We start from the raw sequence: 19,471 nt of genomic DNA on the forward strand, positions 1-19,471 counted from the left end.
AACTATAAACATTGTTATTTCCAGTCTAGTGCATTTTATTTGATCACTGTTATTCTGGAGAATCACAATAATTATAATGTTTTTGAGCAACAAATTTCATCACTGCTACATGATAACAAGGTTCTTTAACATTTTTACTACACTTACGTAATAAAAGATGGAAATAGATTTCCATGGTACACATAGCATCAGTGTTTTATAGGTTCATATTGTAAAATGTCATATCATATTTTTTTAGACAAGCTAGATTTCTCTGAAATAGACTCAGACTTTAAGGTCAGAAGATGCAATGTGATCATCTGGTTTGACCTCCTGCACAACGCAGGCCACAGAACCTCAACCATCCATTCCTGTAATAGACCCCAAACTGAGTTACTGAAGTCCTCAAATCATGGTTTAAAGACTTCAATGTACAGAGAATCCACCAGCAAGTGACCTGTGCCCCATGCTAAGGAGGGAGGCAAAAAAAAAACCCAGGGCCTCTGCCAATCTGTCCTGAGGGAAAATTCCTTCCTGACTCCAAATATGGAAATCGGCTAAACCCTGAGCATGTGGGCAAGACTCACCATGCAGACATTCAAGAAAGAATTTTCTGTAGTAATTCAGAACCCACCCCATCAAACATCCCATTTTGCCATTATGCCATTGGTCTATTTACCACTAGTAGTCAAAGATTAGTTAATTGCCAAATTTGGCTGTCCCATCATACCATCCCCTATCAAGCTCATTCTTGAAGTCAGCTAGGTTTTTTGCCCCCACTGCTCCCCTTGAAAGGCTATTCCAGAACTTCACTTCTCTGATGGTTAGAAACCTACATCTAATTTCAAGTCTAAACTTCTCGATGGCCGGTTTATATCTATTTGTTCTTGTGTCCACATTGGCGCTGAAACTAAAATAATTCCTCTTCCTCCCTGGTATTTATCCCTCTGATATATTTGTAGGGAGCAATCATATCACCCCTCTACCTTCTTTTGGTTAGGCTAAACAAGCCAAGCTCTTTGAGTCTCCTCTCATAAGGCAGGTTTTCCATTCTGCAGATCATCCTAATAGCCCTTCTCTGCACCTGTTCCAGTTTGAATTAATCTTTCTTAAACATGGGGAACCAGAACTGCCCACAATATTCCAGATGAGGTCTCACCAGCACCTTGTATAACGGTACTAATACCTCCCTATCTCTACTGGAAATATTTCGTCTGATGCATCCTAGGACTGCATTACCTTTTTTCATGGCCACATCACATTGGTGGCTCATAATCATCCTGTGATCAACCAATATGCTCAGGTTCTTCTCCTCCTCTGTCACTTCCAACTGATGTGTCCCCAGCTTATAGCAAAAATTCTTGTCATTAGTCCCTAAATGGATGACCTTGCACTTTCCACTATTAAATTTCATCCTATTTCTATTACTCCAGTTTACAAGGTCATCCAGATCTTCTTGTATGATATCCCGATCCTTCTCTGTATTGGAAATTCCACTCAACATTGTGTCATCCACAATGCTTGTGTCATAAGTGGCAATGCTAGATGATATGATATGCTTGGTCTTTGTGAGAAGGTTAATTAGTTATTCTTTTATAGCCAGCCCATCTAGCAGTATATGGGATAGTGATGACAACTTTTGAAAGGTTTTAAAACTTGAAAAAAACTAAATTAGTTCAAGAAAAATTGTATTACATATGTTCTAATGTGATGAAGAATGATATTAAATCACAAGCTACTATGGTATTTCAAAAGTACTAATCATAATCATGTCTTGGACCACTATGCAATATGCAAAGTGCTAATCATCTATCAAAAACAGTCTTGGTCACTTGTGTGGTTAGATACCTGTTGCAACACAGTACCTGATATGTCCACCTCTCACCCCCACCTAACCACCTGGTGCATCAGCAAAACCTCGACCTGACCTTATTAGGCCATTTCCTCGCCCCTCCTGAAACTGACCTTATTAGGCCATTTCCTCACCCCTCCTGAAACTGACCAGGTGACCGAGAGCAGCTGTCTACGTGACCTGTAGCACAGCCACCCTAACGGTCGGCTCATCACCCAGACAAAGGTTTGTCCTGGTTCAAATACCTCCCCTCCAATCCAGAGCAACCTTGGCTACCTGAAGCCCCTATTATAAAACCGGGGCATGCCCCAGGCTCCGGTTGAGAGAGCTCACCATCTGCCAGACTGATCATCTGGCCCGTCCCTATCTCTCCCACTCCCGACTGACTCCGAGCGCATATCGAATCGTACAAGCCATCTTTCTGTGTTTCTGCTGTTCAGCAAGCTTCTGGGTGTCATGTTGCAGCTCCTTCTGATGCTGGTAAGACGTTAACCCTTTCTCTCCTCTCTCCCTTTTAGCTTTTGTTTAAAACGTGCTCTAAAAGTAATAGCCGTACCCTCCCCCCCCAACCATATAAGTAAAAGGTAATCTAGTTTTTATATTCCTGTTGTTTTAATAAACCCTTAATTTCCAACCGACTCATTATTGTCTCTCAGGGATCATTAACCTGTCGGGTCAATACCATGACTATTCAATGATGTGATGCAACTTTTTTTTTTTTTTAAAGGCCAACTTTTTCAGAATTGGATACCTAAAGTTAGGCCCCTAGATAGCTATTTACAAGCTTATATAAAAATGTCCCGACTGCAGTTTTGAGCCACTGTTCATGCATTTTTGTCAGGACCAGATCTGTGGTTATGGCTAAAGAAGTCCCTTAGTATATGAAATTGGAAAGCTTTTAAATTTTCATGTATGTTTTCTATATTTCTTAATGATTGTTGATTATCAAGATACTTTGTGAAGAGAAAACATCTCTTTTCCAATCAGCCTCCTTCTCCTGGCTGGTTCAGTAAGTACTGAGACAACAATGTAAGTAACTGTAATTATATAGTGTCAATAATTTTGATGTTACAAACAGAGAAATGTGTCATCAGTGAACGAATCCAGAAACGGGCAGGTTGACTAGAAAATAGAAAGCTTCTTGTAGAATTCAGCAACACACTTAGAATTTATTCAGAAACAACTTTATCTTAAATGTTCTGCTGGTTAAGGTTAAATTCACCATCTGAAGAGGATGTCCATAAGGCCATGTGCACACTGAGCTTTCATTCAAGCCTTTAGCATGCTGCTTAGTGGTGAACAGGGTTTTTGCTCTCTGTACTAGGTGGTATTTCATCCACAGTGTATAATGTCCTAATATCAAATTTGTGGTGCTAAATGTAACAGGTTTCCTGATATTAAAGTAATCCTTATGGCATATACCTTAGACACTGAGGTTATAACACCAATGTTGCTGTGTATACTCTTGTTTCTCTATTTAGTCCTGTTTTGCATACTATAATAGGTATTGACTTAAGTCAGATATGTCTTCTGACAAATTTTGTAACCAGTTGGAGGCACAGGCATCATAACTGGCTATGAATAACACAGTTCAAGTTATGTCCTTTTCCATAAATCTTTACAGAATTAGGGTCGTAGAGACAATAATGCCTCAAAAAGATTCACCTATTACAAGCTCCCATTATGGATCATCTTTTGTTAATTTTGAATATAAATCAAAGGCCAAAAACAAAATAAAAACAAACCAAATACATCTTCTCAAAAATAAAACCAAACAAAGAAAACATATATCATTCAATACAAAATGCGGAGACAAAGTTAAGATTGCTAAACTAACAAAAGTCAGGAGAGTCAAAGTCCTCTAATTGACTTTACATAACAGATGAGCTATAATCAAAAGGCACAACTAACTGATGTAAAGGAGAGGGTCACAGTTTTAACATAGAACTTACTGGCTTTTAGCAATTTTCACAAAAATTCCAGTGTTATTTTTAAAATAATCAATAAGTAATAAAAATGCTGATTGATGGCGATACGTTTAACTGCTTTTTGATGATTTTCATGATCCCAGCGCTAAGGGGTTAGTGTAAAAAGAGTGCTTTATCTCTGTCCTTTTATGGAATGGGGACTCCCTTTCATTTTTGTGGCGGCAGCAATAACTCTGTTTACAGCACTGTACATAACTTATAAGATTTCCTAACATATTGAACTGGTGTCATATGTCACGGACTCCTTGCTCAGCATAGTGATATCAACTAACTTCCAGATACTAACATGTCACTTATTCAGTTGATATTACAAATGGATCACTCGACTGATAACATCTCATGTTCTTCCCTGCTTAATCTTTGCTTTTAATAAAAAACTATCCATACATATCAAAATGCAGATTTTGTCTCATTTACATTTCTTCTTTACACATTTTGCAAGCAAAAAACGTTGTGAATTTCTTTTATTAAAATTAAACTACATATTATGAAAAATCTACAAAATTCAGGTTTCTTGCTAATCAATGGCATTATTTGTCTCTGCTTCTGAATTGTAAAGGTCTTAAAACAGGAACAAGATATGTTATTTCAATTTTCACTAATTAAGATTTTAGATTTCTGCTTACATTTTAACATCTGTATGATCATCCATATCATATATTTTTTATAAAATGTAAGCACTGTTCATAGGTAACATAAGATTACACTGGAGGACAGAGACATAATGAATGCAGCCCTTGGTGACAAGATTTCTTTAAAGATAACTGCTTTCACTTTATTCATTCATATTCACTCTAAAATGTAATGCAGTTTTCTTCAGCTACTGGAAACTTTAGAATCCTATAAAGTAGTTAAGTTATAGTGATTCAAGTCCTTTAATGAGGAACAAGGCATTTATCCCAGAACAATACCATTATATAGACACTGAAGTTGTTTAAAAAAAAAAAAAAAAGGTTACCTACCAGTTCAACTCGTCCAAAACCTCCGACTCCAAGGGTGTCGATGATGTTGAAATCGGACAATTTCAGGTTGGCGAAGAAGGCAGCTTCGGCTTCATATCTGGATTTTTTTATGTGAAAAAATGGAAATTTCTTAGAGGTGCAAACATGAGTATTGCATAAGATTGTACCTGAATGGCATGAGTGTGGAACAGGGTTTACCTGTTTAACTTCCATCTTGTCTCTTAAAGTCTGTGTTTGTTCACACTTATAGTTTTGTTGGTCCCAATTTGTAAAGTATAACATCTATTTGCACCTTTTTTCCCCCAAGCAGGAAAACCAAAAGTATCTACAGCATGTCTATAAAAGAAATTTTTTGTATTGTAATTCAATTCCAGTTATCAATTGAATTCTACATTTTGACACTTCCTATTAATCTTCTGCTGAGGACTGTTTTGCATTTTAGTATTTTTGGAAGATAGTCTCGCATATGAGTTTCCCTTATCCACAGGCTGGCAGTCGTTTCTATAAATGTTTATTGAAAGTGGCAAGATCATTAAGGTCCCTGGAGAGAAATCACGGCCAACTTCTATGAAATCAGATCCGATAAGCTGAGGGCTGGTGTGCAAATGTCTGAAATGAGTGACTTCAGACACATACTAACATTCCTAAAAAAATCTCTGCTTCTTTTTACATTTATAAGCTTATTTAGAGCAGAAATTCCCACAGTCCAGAAGCTCTCTCTTTAGCCTGTGTACAAGTGGCTTGCAATAAAAGTTCATAAAGCACTAACTCTGCAAGCATGCAAATCTGACACATGCAAGCCTGCCAAAATAAGCTTCCCACGAATATACTTGTGAATATGAATCCTTTAAAATATCTCCTTGTTGAGGATTATGGTATTTTTAGAAAGGCTTAGAAGGCAGATGGATGAACAGGATCCACCTGCTAATAAACTTTGGACAGGGAGGTATTCAGCTGCCAAAAAAGTTCCCTGTGTATATGCATAGTCAAATGCAACCTTTGACTTTCAGGAACACAGAATTGTATTGAAAATAATGTTGACAGAATTATGAACACAAGCATGCTGGGTAGGAATTGTTTAGCAAGTTTACCAATATACAGTATTTAATTTTATGCTCATATTTTGCATGTAAAGGATCCAAATAGCTGTAAAGTACTATTTCACCATAACATAACAAGTGAGCATGGCTCACTACAGATAAGGTTTAACATTTTCTCATAAAAATACATTCATGATAAAATGTCATAGTGCTATTGATGATCATATATGCCCATCCATCCACCTATCTTTTTAATGTAGCTAATCTATCCATCTAACTGACAGGGCTGTCACTGTATAATCTAATCCAATTCAATAATGGAATATAACTGATTTACTTCCACCTTATTCCCCTCAAACCACTGTTCTTTATTCTTTTTAAAAGTGAAAGGACATTGTGAGGGCAGAGAAAGCAGCAGCCGACCTGTTCCAAGGTAACAGAGGAGCAGAAAAAGAGGCACAGAGGGGGAAAAAAGGAGTGACCATATATAACAAAGACCAAATTAAAATGTAATACAAGGGCAATCCTATCCTGTGGTTTCTGATAACAAATTAGTTGAGTTCTGCTTTATTATTTATAATGTTGTCTGATCCTCTCAGTAACCTTGTGGCTATGGCCATAGAAGTCTGACTGCATCTGCTATTGGGAGCTAATCATTGCTGAGTCTGTTTCGTACTTGGAATAACCTTGCGTGACATGGTTGCTTATTGATCATTTCATACTAGCCATGATGTGCATATTAAACTGATAACGTAAAAACTAAGAGCTCTTGGTAAATAAAAGATCTACTTATAAATCTCCTTATTTCTAAATAACAAAGTACAAATTGTATTAGCAGTTGCAATCCAGTAAGGAAAGATGTTATTTCAGTGTGGCTGCCTGGACCAATTTTAACTATAAAAATATTACAGTTTGTGACTTCTAATTTTCTGAGCCTTTTTGGCTGATTAGCTACATTTAATAGTTTCTAGAAGTAACAGCAGGGCTGAGATCCCGTCAGGATTTTCACCTCAGTGTTGAAACAACTGACAGAATACTTTCCCATTTCCAAGTCACAAAGCATCACATCAGCCATCCTAACTCTGTCCCGGACCTGTGGAAACCCATTTTGTGATGGTGGGGCTGGAAAGTGCAAGACAATGTGGTGACTGAGTTTGTCAAATGAGGAGCTGTATATGCACTAGGCCAAATCATTTATTCCACAACATAGGACACCTGATACAAACTTGGGGAGTGCCATGCTGGCCATTCCCTGATGTCAGAGAGGCATAAGATCAGATAGCCCAGTCCTCTTCCCCAGTCCTGGGAAACTTAATTGGATTTCCCAGTGCTGAGGAATCAAGGGATCTGACATGCCAAGTGCATTTTCCATTGTTGCTAAAGAACAGTTTTTTACAGAGGAAAGACGTGGAATAATATATTTCATTTCTATAATGCCTTTTATGCTGAAAGACGGCAAAGTACTGCATAAACTGTGTACAATTCATACAATTTCATGTACAAGGAGGAAGCCATCCCCAACATTCCAAAATAGCATATGGAGGAACAGAGTGCTCTTTCTAACTCTTGGATAGTCTACAAACTCTCTTTAAAACCCTCAGTACAAAAGAGCATTGTGCAGCAAGCACATACACTTCATCTTTCTGTGTAGGGAATCATAAAAACTGGATGTTCTACTGACACCTTTTAAATCGGGTTTTCTGTCTTAATAAAAAAAAAAGTTTGTTAGCTTAAAATTTTATTTTTAAGCATCTATAATGCAGTACTTTAATTTTTCTTCTTCTTTTTGGCTAATTTTGTTTGATAGCTAGCCTGTCTTCTATGGTCACTAGGTCAGTTCAATGATGGCTGCAAAGCAAATTTTGTACAGTTTCTCAGATACTTTGTGATGGGCATTATAGAAAAGAAAGAAATGAATAATATATATTCTGAAATAAAAATACATGTAAAAGAAAGTATACAAACCAGACAACAATCCTATTATGTCTAACAATGACAATTACACCCTAATTCTGTTTCATTCCTAAAAGTAAAGGTCAAACTCTAATACCATTCAATCTCCAACAAAAGCAGCAGATTCTCATCCTATTCTATTTCTTAAGGAAAATTATTTAGGACCAAATTCTGCCCTTGTACAAAAACTGAAGTCAGTCTGGAATAACTTCACTGAAGTCAGTTACTCCAGATTTCCTGGATGTCAGTAAAAATAATGTCCATGGAAAGCTTTTGGTACATATCTTGGGAGAAAATTTAGCCTCCACCTGTAACAATCAAAGATTTGCATTTGGTTTAGATGTACAGCTCCCATTAACTTTAGCAGGAGTCACATAGTTTAACACTGGGAAAACCTAGCAGTGAAACTCTAATATCATTTAAATAAAATATCACCATGAGAACATGTCTGTTCATCCCATAAATTAGAAATCAGTCCTTTATCCTAGATGCCCCTAATACCAAGGATGTGACTCCAATCTACTTTCTTCTCATACATTTTCATTAATTTGTGTGCCGCCTTCTAAACCAAAAACTGAGAGATATTGGAGTATGTGCTCTCTCAGAAATGGTTTCACTCACACTACTAATGGCAGACAATGGGCAAATATAGTACATTCAAACCATTCTGTCTACAAAGTTGAAACAGATTTCTCGATTTCATGTAAAAGAGAAGGAGCATCTTATAATTTTACCATATATATGTTACGTGAGATTTGTTTAATTCCAAAAATATTCTCCAAAGTGCATTTAGTCATAAAGGATTAGTGAATTAGTGAAGCAGTTCAATGAAATACAGATAAACGTGAAAGTTAAAGATTGTATGTACACAAGCATGTCTTGTTATGGGACGGTTCAAAGAACCAGCTGCTGTCGGGGACACCCAGGTCCTGGGGAACCCAGTTGAGCAGGGACAGGATGAAATGATAGTGGGATGTTTACTACTCATGCTCCAGTGATACCTGGTGTTTTGTACAATCTGAAATAACTTGAATCCTCTTGTGAAAAATATACAAACAAGTTCTGGTAAATATTTCTTAATGATTTCCATGACAGATTCTAAAACCTTTGTCCAGCTGGCAGAAGTGTCTGAGGTAGGTTGTGAGGAGGAGATTATACACTAGATATTTGGCCTTAGAGATGGGGCCTCCAGGTTTGTTTGAACTAGCCATGATCCTTTTTGACCTCTGGGAGGGTTGGTGACAGCCATAACAATAATCTTTAGTTATCTAATTTAATAAAGTAATTAATGTAAAGAGGTACAACGAACAAACCTCAGAAAAGTTCAGAAGTTTGGTTCAGTATCCAAAGATACAAATACTTATCTGAACCATATTCAAATGCTCTTAAATTCTCGGATCTGGATAGCTGCTCAGTGAATTTGAAAGAAATTGACTATACTAAGATTTCTGGTGCTTCTTTCCTTAGCTGGGCTAAGATATATTTCAAGAACAACCTTTCTCATGTTATTGTGCATTTCCATTTCTGGTCCTAGAACCACCAAACAGAGGGCCAGGAAAACGACAAGTGAGAATACAAAGGATAAAAAACCGTAACTGTCTTTTAATTCAAACAAGTTGATGTGTCAAATGTGTAAGTGGGGGTTAGCCTATTTCTTAGTGAACGTGGATTCTCACCAAAGTATTCAGCTGGTAGGAGGTAAAAAAAACATGCCTTACCCAAGTTATCCATGCAAATTAACCAAACTTCTTCTTTTAGAGTATTTTCAAGAATTTAGGCAAGGATTTTCAAAGGAGATGAAGGGAGTTAGGCAACCAACTCCTACTGAATTCTAGTGGGATCTGTCTGCCTAACTCCCTCAAGGTCTTTTGACCTTAGACAAAGATAATATCTCACTGTTTTAACTAGTATGAGAGATTCCCCTTGTCTTTGCAAACATTTAAGTGTATAATCTCCTTTTTCTTGTATGTTTAATGTCCATTTATTTTAGAGAGGGACAGAAAAGGAGGTATTCAGATCCAAATCAAACATAAAACTATAGGTCAGGTTTGATGGTGACAAAATCTCATGAGCTGTTCTACTAAGATTTTTTGCAAATCTGCATGGTAGCAATTTTGCCACCTTACTGTTCTGAAATTTCATGAAAATGGTTATCTTTTTGATATCTCAGAAAACAAAACAAATACCAGAATCAGGCTTCTACTGGTTCTCGTTGTGGCAGGCTCTGTTCTGGGGCTTGTATCCAAATCACTCCCTTCTCAAAATTCAAAAAGTTCTATCCAAGTCAGTGTCCTGATTTTATACCACATTTAGTGTTAACTGAAGTTATATGTTAAAAAAAAGTTGTCAAGGAGCCCTAACCTATAGCTGGTCACCGTGCAGAAATCCCGTTGCACAGAATTTCCCATTAGTTTCAAATAGCAATCACTGAATCAAAAGCTCTAAATATTTGTATAATGTATGTTATGCAGGGAGATTGTGGTGAGAAAAGTTTTTGGCCATTTGCGTAGTATGTTGGAATGTCTACTTTCCAACTATTTAACTAACAGATTGTTGCATAAAACACAAAGAATTACTTTGAAATACATTTCAAGCCCTATTTAAAATTATTTATCTAAAGAGTCACCACAATTTTAATCACTCAGGCTCTCAAAAGAGAAAGAAAATGACAGAAGAACAGAACTTTGTAATTACCCCACTATTTAGTTTTACTGAGCTAGCTAATAAATGGACTAAATGTGTTGGGAAACATTAGACATCTGTTACTAAGCAGTCATCTCCGATACAAAACTTGGCTTCATTCCATGTACACTGCCAACTAGATGTAAATTGTAACCACTTGGGAGCCAACAATAAACTCACTGCAATTAATAAAAATGACTTTAAAAAAAAGAATGTCTGTGCCTTTTTCAATGATATGAATTTGTTTATTCAATGGCTAATTTCTTGGATTTTACATTCCATTTTATTGGCTAGCCAAATTGCTTCCACACTGTAGCTAGTGACAGTGCATTTTTGCAGAAGAAATTTTGGACTCTTTGCAGAATGTTAGATAAATTAGATTTCTAGCATCTGGATGACTGTGTTCAAGTCTGGCCTATAGTAGGTCACATATATAATGTAATATGTAATAAGCTTTGTGATCTCCACATATGTAGTTGGCATAGAGCAATACCACCAAAGCAAAACATATTTCTAAACAATTAATATTGCTTGCTCAGGAAGAGTCTAGAACTGCAATAAGTTAGATAAGGAGTGAGGCACATTGGTAGGACTAGTGTAGAAGGCTGCACAGATCTTACTAATACTTTTTTCTGGCTCCAGGTTTCAACCTGTATCTTAATTAAAAATGACATTCAGGAACACAACCTTAATTTAAAAAAAAAAAAAAGATTTATTCTTAGTCTATCCCCCTCTTTCTAATGGTCAAAAATAATATTTCATCTCTCTATGAGCACTCTGCTTAAAGGATGTAATTTAAATAATCTAGGACAAAGTGAAACAAAAGTTTCTTTACTCTATGCATTGAGACGTTAACTATCTCAACTTTAACATCGTTGAACTTATTTTTATTATGTTGTGGTTTATCACTTCCTACTGATTTTCATGTGCTTTAAACAAAAGCTTTGTAAAGTGGCACACTTGCCACCTTTGATATTAGTTTTCTGCCTCTGAAATACTTATATATGTGTTGAGCAGAATTAGATGTACACTAGTATGATGTGTCTGATCCAAAAAGGGAATGACGCAACATGATTATGATTTATTTCAGAAAGCAAGTTACATCTAATCTCCTCCCTGGCTGAAATCCTGGCCTCACTGAAATTAATGGCAAAACTTTTGTTGATTTCATTGAGATCCGGATTTCATCTCTATAGAATCTTGTGTTTGTGTTATGCAGGGAGCACAAGGAAAGTCACTGCAACTTAGGGTCATTTCTAAGGCCCCAAGATACTTTAATGTGTGTAGGTGTAAATATGTGAATGGTTCCATTAATCACAATAGGACTTGTCATGTGCTTAAATTTACACATGTGCTTATGTAGTTGGGGACATTTTGTAATATGACAAAAACTTCTGTTGTTTTTGATTATATTAAAAATACAATGAATCAACTCCTGCACCAGAACAGTTTTAGGAGGAACTGTTATTCTGAACTGCGTAAAGAAAATTTGTTAGCAAGCAACAGATTCTTTACTGATGGTAATGAACCTGCTTTTTAGAATAAGTAAATTAAAGGCGATAAACTGGTTTAAATTACTGAAAGAATGAATTTCATCTAATGAAATTGCAACTTTGAACACTTAAGAACAAAGGCGATGAAAAAGAATGTATCATCATTTAGATAATACATTTTTTCCCCACTTTTTTGTTATTGGTATAACTGTGCTGTACCTGGTAAAATACACAAACTGCTGCCCTCTCATGGCTTCTGACGGCTATATAGGTAACCTGATACCCCAGTTCCAGGTACATTTTCTGGATTGGATTTGTGTACACCAACTGGTAAAGAGAAGTGCAATTGTATGCATTGGTGGAGTAAATTCAAGCAATGAGCATTCATATTTGTTAGCAATGTAAACATGAGCAACATGTGGTAAATGGTATTATTGTCTCCATTCCCACTGTATTATTGAAGGTCCAATTTTTTTTTGCAATGTAGATTAGGATATTTATTTAAAGGTCAAATTCCAAATACTTTATTTCTACTGTATGTAATTTACCCTTGGAGAATATGGAATTTATGAACGAACACATGGGCAAAAGCAAAAAATAAACTTCTCATATTAGTTTTGCATGAGATCCTTACCTTCAACTATGCCCTGTTTGTGTGGAACACAGACGATAAATCAACTTGCACACCTTAGCCACATTCAGGCAACAGAGAGAAGTACGGAAGATCGACAGAATATATTATAACCAGCATGATCCAGAGCCTGGAAATGCCTGTAAGCAGATTCTTGAGAGGCATTTACAGCAAATCTTTGTGTTTCTTTATAAGGCTGAACAGCTGCAGTGGTGTTGTCAGTCATCCTTTTAGAGCTCCCCACCCTATATGTGGACACCAGTGATCTTCTGACATATGCTTAGTGTGTTGGCCATCTATAATATGCATGCAGCGGGTGGTCTTGGGAATGGGGGAGATGTCCCTTAATGGACCATTGTAGTACAAAAAAATACGAAGATGATATTGATCTTTAAGGACTCAATCCTGCTAGGTGCTGATCATCCTCAACTCCCACTGGCTTCAATGAGAGTTGAAAGAGCTCAGCACGGCCCAGGATTGACACCCAAGTTATCACTAGGTGAACTTAGGGCTGAGGTGTTGAAGTCTGAGTACAACAAGCAACAGCAGTATACTGAATTTTTCCTGAGCGGAAAAAACCCTTGTATAGGTAATGCCTATGTTTTGTATCTCCTACCTCTAGGCACCTGTTAACTGACTTTTTAGTTGCTCGCTCATGACACAAAAATGTCTTTTCAGAAATGAACACTGCCATGAATAAGATTAAAATGTCAAGAAAGAGGCCTTTTCTTCAGTTATTTTACTGACAAATATATAGTAGTACAGAAAAACTGTATTCATTTTTATGGCCCATCAAATCATACTAGTAATATCCCATTACATCAGATTAGTTTATTAGTTCATTTATTTATACAGTATGACAAAAGAGTATTGGGACAAAGTGATTCTAACAAGACACCACACTGTAAGATAAAAATAATGACACACCAAGATTTTGACATCCCCTTATTGCAGGATTGTCATTTTTGTCCCCATCAGCTCCCAGTGCTAAGGGACTGGCCTGTTATTGCTGTGATTCTGAACAGGGCCTTTTGCCCTTTCCACATGCATATGGAACAGGAGGCATTCTAGTATGTCCATACAGCCCATTTTCTGCACTGCATTTGCTGTCATCATGGTAGCCCATATCTACAGGGGACATATATGACCAACACTTGGAATAAAAACAGGTCTTTACTTATTAAAACAGTAACAGACTGGTATTTGCTGCACTCCCAATATAGCACCAAAGAAGCTATATACTTCCTATAAGCTATACACCAATATATCACCCACAAAGAAGAAATCATATTAATATTTCACCTAATCTTACTTGTTCATAAATAATATTAAAAGAAAGGGGAAAATAATATATATTAGTAGGAAAAATATTCTAGAAGAAGAGGATATAAAACCGTTCCTTAGTTCAGGTCTCCTTCTTCCAGACCAAGATCCTTCTGAGGTCAGCAGTGCAGTGGCTTTAATTCCTGGTTTAGCTGCTACCACTTCATTTTACCTTTTTTACTTTCTACTGAAAATCCAAATCAGAGAGATTATATTTGGATTTTTAAAAGCAATGAACAATGAGCTTGTTGTGCTTGTGACAACTATGCAATTGAAAGTTACAGCTTCACAGACAATTGCATGAAAAAGAAAGGTGTTCTTTCTTTTCACGTTAATGTTGCTAAGCCTATGCATTTTGGTTTACCACTTTAAATTTACAGCATACTTGCCTTTAAGGTGTTCCAAATCAGGAGAAATAGCATACCTCCTAGTTTAGATTTTCTAACAGAAAGTGAACATTTGAGTTGCAGCTAAAAGAGACATTAAAGCTATGGCATCACTAACTTCCTCTGGAAGGGAAAGGAGATCTGAAATTAAAAACATAAAGTTAAAAACTAACAGAGAAGTTATTTTTCACTAGAAAAATACTTTATTTATTTTAAAACTACATTACTTAGTGGAATTATTAAGTAATATGCATTTAGTATCTAGGGTCATAATTGGTTGTAATAATTTTAACTTTTTTGAACCATTTTAATACTCAGACAAATAAAAAAGTCTGAATTCCAGGACACTGCAGAGCAGGTATTACAGTGGGGCCAGTTTTACATGGAACTGCCACTGAGTGCATTCAGATTTATATTCAATATAATAACTGAGAACCCTCATCTCCTATCATATACATGCAAAGTCATATCTTATTTCCAAGCTGATACAGTTGTATTTCTAAATGAAAAAGTAATAAAATAATAGCAGCTCCTTAGTAAAAGGATTACGCATATCAGTACTTTACACATATTATGACTAGAAGTTAGTAGGATTATATCAACAGGACCTTCTCTGGATAAACAATGTGTGGAGAGTACTTGATCAGCCTTAATTGAAAGATAAACCTGACAATCCTGCAAATTAAATGAGAAAAATACCCAGAAATGGCTCATCCTCATCATATTGTTTGCTAAGTCGATAACCTACTCTCCTCTGAAGTGAAAAAATACATTATTATTTTCAAAAAGCATCACTGTTTTTGCTTATGTCGGAGTCCAAAATCAACTTGTTGGCAGGAAAAAATGTGTATTAAAACTCTCAAACTCCTCACTGCAACAAGATGTGTTTAAGTTGCTCACACTCTGTTTATTGCAGTGTTACAAAATTCTACCTGCCCATTTGTCAGGAACAAATATGTTTTTTAATGGGCAAGTAAAATGTATTTTTCATTATCATCCTAATTGTAAAGCATGGGGAATGGATTTAGTGTCTGACCAATTTTCACGACAATTTTACAATTGGATAAAAAATAACAGGATTTCATTGGGTCAGTCTGACTGTAAAGATGGATAAGATAAATCCCATGCAAATCTTTGGACACAATATTAATGAGTTTACTTTCAGTCCTCTAATAAAATTGGTAACTTCCTGAAAATGTTAAGCTACACATTTGATCTGTCTGAGAACAAGGGAAATTTTAATTTAATCAGTTCAGACACCAAATATATTTGCAGTAAGAAAATCCTTATGGTACATGTGTTTAACATGTAACAGTATTCAAGTTCTACTCTAGGCTGAGATTTATTGTGCCAAATAAACAAGAGTTCACAAAAGATATTTCACATCAGTTGCTCCTGCTATAAATTCTATAGCTATCATATGGAATGCTATTGCCAGAGGATAGGATTTTCAAAATGCCTTAAGGGAGTTAGGCACCCAATTTCTATTGAAAACCAATGGAAACTTGATGTCTAACTCCCTTAGGTGCTTTTGAAAATGCCACCTGCATTAGTTATATCATGTACTTACAGCATTCAGTGCCAAATTCTGCCTTCAGTTACTCATATAGGCTGAAAAGCCCACCTTCTTTCTTGGGCATTTGGTGAGGAGATGGATTGCTGGGATGGAGAGGTAGTGGGATTGCTGATGGGTATTGATGGTAAGGTTTTTGTATTTTTTCTTGGCCAATTTATTGAGCCTATTGAACTCACTTAGCATGGGGATTCATCTCTCCAATGATGCGGAGTCCATTGAAGAGTTGAAGGGGAGGGTATCAGTCCCTGATTTTAGACTGCCAGAGCCAGTTTAATCTATGATAAATTTTAGGGCAGACTCAAGGGCTGTGTCCTGGCTATAACCAGACCTATGGCTACCACTAGAAATAGCTGGGCTTAGGAAAAACTCAGGGCTCTGCAAGGTGTGGTGTAGAATTGACTATAGTGACCTTTTGGGGAAATGCCTACATCAGAGATATTTTCCAAGGGGCAGTGTGCATACAGTTGCAATGGTGAAGTCTGTATGCAAGGGCTGCCGTGCCCACATGAATTCCCCATTGTGTGTAATGAAATATTATTTGCAGTTTAGTAAAGGCATGAAAACTGAAATTCCACTGGTTCAATGGAACTTTAAATGTCTAACTGAAAGAATACACTCAATAATGTTTATATATGTGTGTGTGTGTGTGTGTGACTGATTAAATAGTCAATATCTTTTCTCTTATTTGGTACTTTTATTTTCTTTAGCGCAAACTCCTAAATAAAATTGACACTGCATCCAATTCATTCATCCAACAGTTGCTTTATTACTTGCAGACTCCAGTATAACCCCTATTTCCAGCAATTTATAACTCAGCCATAAACACGTGATGTCAGCTGGAGTTTGTTTTGCTCTGGAGCCAATTCTTTTTTGCATGTCTATAATTTTTTAAAAGCATCGTGTTGATTTTTAAGAGTGCCAAGCAAGGCCTGGTCTGAGACTTTTGCCACTGGCTTCATAAGAAACTGGACTAGACCCAAAGAATTTAAAACAAAACAAGAAGTTTACAACAATTTCCAACATATTTTTGCACTTCTGATACAGCACAATTCTAGCCCTTACTATGAACTAGGGACTTTGATTATTTTTAACTAAAATTATTAAACAGATGAGCTAAGATTTGAAAATCACCTGTAACATGACATTTTTTTCATAACTTAATAAATACTTTTTTTTAACACTGTATCTTTCCATAATATGAATCAAGGAACATAATGGACATAGAACATCTTGTACACTCTAATGTGTCAATTTTATATACATACTTGTATATACACACCGACGAACATACAAAAACTCAATTTTTGGATGGTAAGGGAGTAAGGATGCTTCTGATAGAGTTCCTTCCTCTGATAAAGTTCTTTTCCCTTACTTGTACTGCTAAACCATCACTATGAAAGGTAATTTTTTACCCTGTCTCTGACTAGCTCTTAAAGCGTCTGATCCAAAGCCTATTGAAGTCAATGGGAAGATTTCCATTGATTGTGGATCAGAGTCCATTCTGGAGGTGTGCAGGTGTGGGTTGTGATAGAACAGTCCTTCGCAGGGTTACTGAGCATGTTGCTTTGATTTTCATGATTAGGGATGGTTAGGAGCTACCTGTTTTGTTTCTCAGGATTTTGAAATAAAATCTGTTCAGAAATGGAACAAAGCCAAACATTTTTTAAATTTCCTGTGAAACAAAATTCTGAAAAAATGTTGTTTGGGGTCAACTGGCATTTTTGTTTCAATAAAATCAATATGTTTCATTCTGATTTTGACTTTTCTCATTGTATATTATAAAATTTAAATAAATTTAAAGAAACATAATTTTGTAATGGAACACTGCAATGCATATTTTCAGTTTTGTCAAAATGGACACATTTCCATGAAACATTTTGCTTTCAATGAATCAGCAAAATTTCTGTTCAGCTTTACTCATGATACAGGAAATTAGTTGAGAGAAGTGGGGCCTGCAAACTGGCAAAGACACTGTGCCCAGGATACATCAACAGCAACTGGCTGGCAGAGATACTGCTTATTAGACACCTCAGACACATTCTGTGCCACTGTCTGGTCCTCAAAGCTGCCCCGCTATCACTTGCTTCTCAATGCTGGTGTTGAGCACTATCAAGTGAGCCATTAGTCCTGCTTGGCAGAAGTTAAAAAATGTCCACTATGCACATAATTTACTTTCACTGGATTACATTTAAGCCTCTGTGCCCTGGCCATAACTAGTCTCAACTCCCTAGAGAGATGTTTCTCCTCTTCCTCAGCCATGCTTGTTTCAACAGGGGTATAGACTCACATTGCAGAGAAATGTGTGGACGGATCAATGATATGCTAAGCCTGCCTGCACAGATGATCTGTACTAACTGAGAGTGCACTGCTACTGCTTTGGCTTTATGAACTTTTTAGCAGTGCACAGTGACCTACAATATCAAGCCTTTAATGGTCTTTCCTGCCTCTTCTCTCCTTTTACACACCAACACCAGAAATCTTTTTGTTTAAAATCTTTTTGTTAAACCCATCCTAATTGATTGCAGCAGAACAACTGACATTAAGAGCTGACACTATTTGAGTCACTTGCAGTTCACTGCAGATTTGTCAGGGGATAGCTTTGCCAGTACTTGTTGCTGAATATTGTTTGCAACTGCTGAATCCATTCCCACTCCTCTAACTGCAGTTAATGGAACACAACAAATATTAAATGCTGACTTAAACCCACAGGTTAAATTCCTTTCTTTTTTTTTTTAATCTCTTCACTTCTCAATGCTGCAGCTTGGCAGCAACTTCCTTTGGGGAGAGAGAAATCCAGGCTCACTAGGGAGGTAAATATGAAGAAGGGCAAGATAGAGATCGAAATAAACTGCATTAGCTAGGGCTTGGCTGATGGACATCATCATTAATATTCAGGGAGAGACATGATTTTAGAGTCCAGGTATTACTGCAGAGTCTTGTGCTCAAAATCTAATTTTTAAATTATTGGAATGAAGTTACATTCTAATACATTCCATTCCAGTTACATTACATCCAAGTATTAGGCTCACTTTTAACTGGTCCCACCTGTCCTCAAAAATCTCATACAAATAATACTGCAGGAAAGGGGGGTAATTCACTAAGCTCCCTTTACTCCTCCCCAGCTATTCATCGATTTTGTCTTTTCTATAATTGAGCGGGCATATGAAAAATAAAATGTTCAGAAGATAAGACCAAGTTTTCCCTCCACCCTCCCATTTCTATAGAAAAAAATCCATAGGAAACAGGTCTGAAGGAAATTAATATCATTTAGATGGATAAAGACATATCTGAAGACCACTATTATTTGCTGTTGCAATGCACCAAATGACATCTTAATTTAAAAGAAATTTCCAGGGAAAAGTACTAGAATCCCTTACAAAGGCAAATGCAAATTAAACGTATTTAACATTGTTACAAACTTTGAGACATCCACAGCCACTCTGAACTTTTGAGGAAAAACAAATCTCTTCCTATATCTTCAATCCTTGTCTTGTGGTTAAATAATATATTCTACCAACCAGTGGGAGTCAGGAAGAGGACCTACCTAAAACAGTGATCTATGAAAATGCTGCTGGGTAGAAGAACTATCCCCACATCTGATTCCTT

The 19,471-nt window shown here is 36.5% G+C and overlaps 1 protein-coding gene across 3 annotated transcripts in view; it reads right to left on the reverse strand.

The window, feature by feature from the left end:
- Positions 1-19,471, reverse strand: part of PRKG1 (protein kinase cGMP-dependent 1) — an 819,482-nt gene that overhangs the window by 41,449 nt on the left and 758,562 nt on the right. For all 3 annotated transcript variants that reach the window (XM_067552762.1, XM_067552761.1, XM_067552763.1), the window contains one exon: positions 4,782-4,878. In XM_067552762.1, coding sequence (XP_067408863.1) covers positions 4,782-4,878 — 97 coding nt within the window. The remainder of the gene's footprint in view (positions 1-4,781; positions 4,879-19,471) is intronic.

Source organism: Emydura macquarii, unplaced genomic scaffold (assembly GCF_026122565.2).
Source record: "Emydura macquarii macquarii isolate MOO-44397 ecotype Brisbane River unplaced genomic scaffold, CSIRO-AGI_Emac_v2 contig_1390, whole genome shotgun sequence".
Taxonomy (NCBI): domain Eukaryota; kingdom Metazoa; phylum Chordata; order Testudines; family Chelidae; genus Emydura; species Emydura macquarii.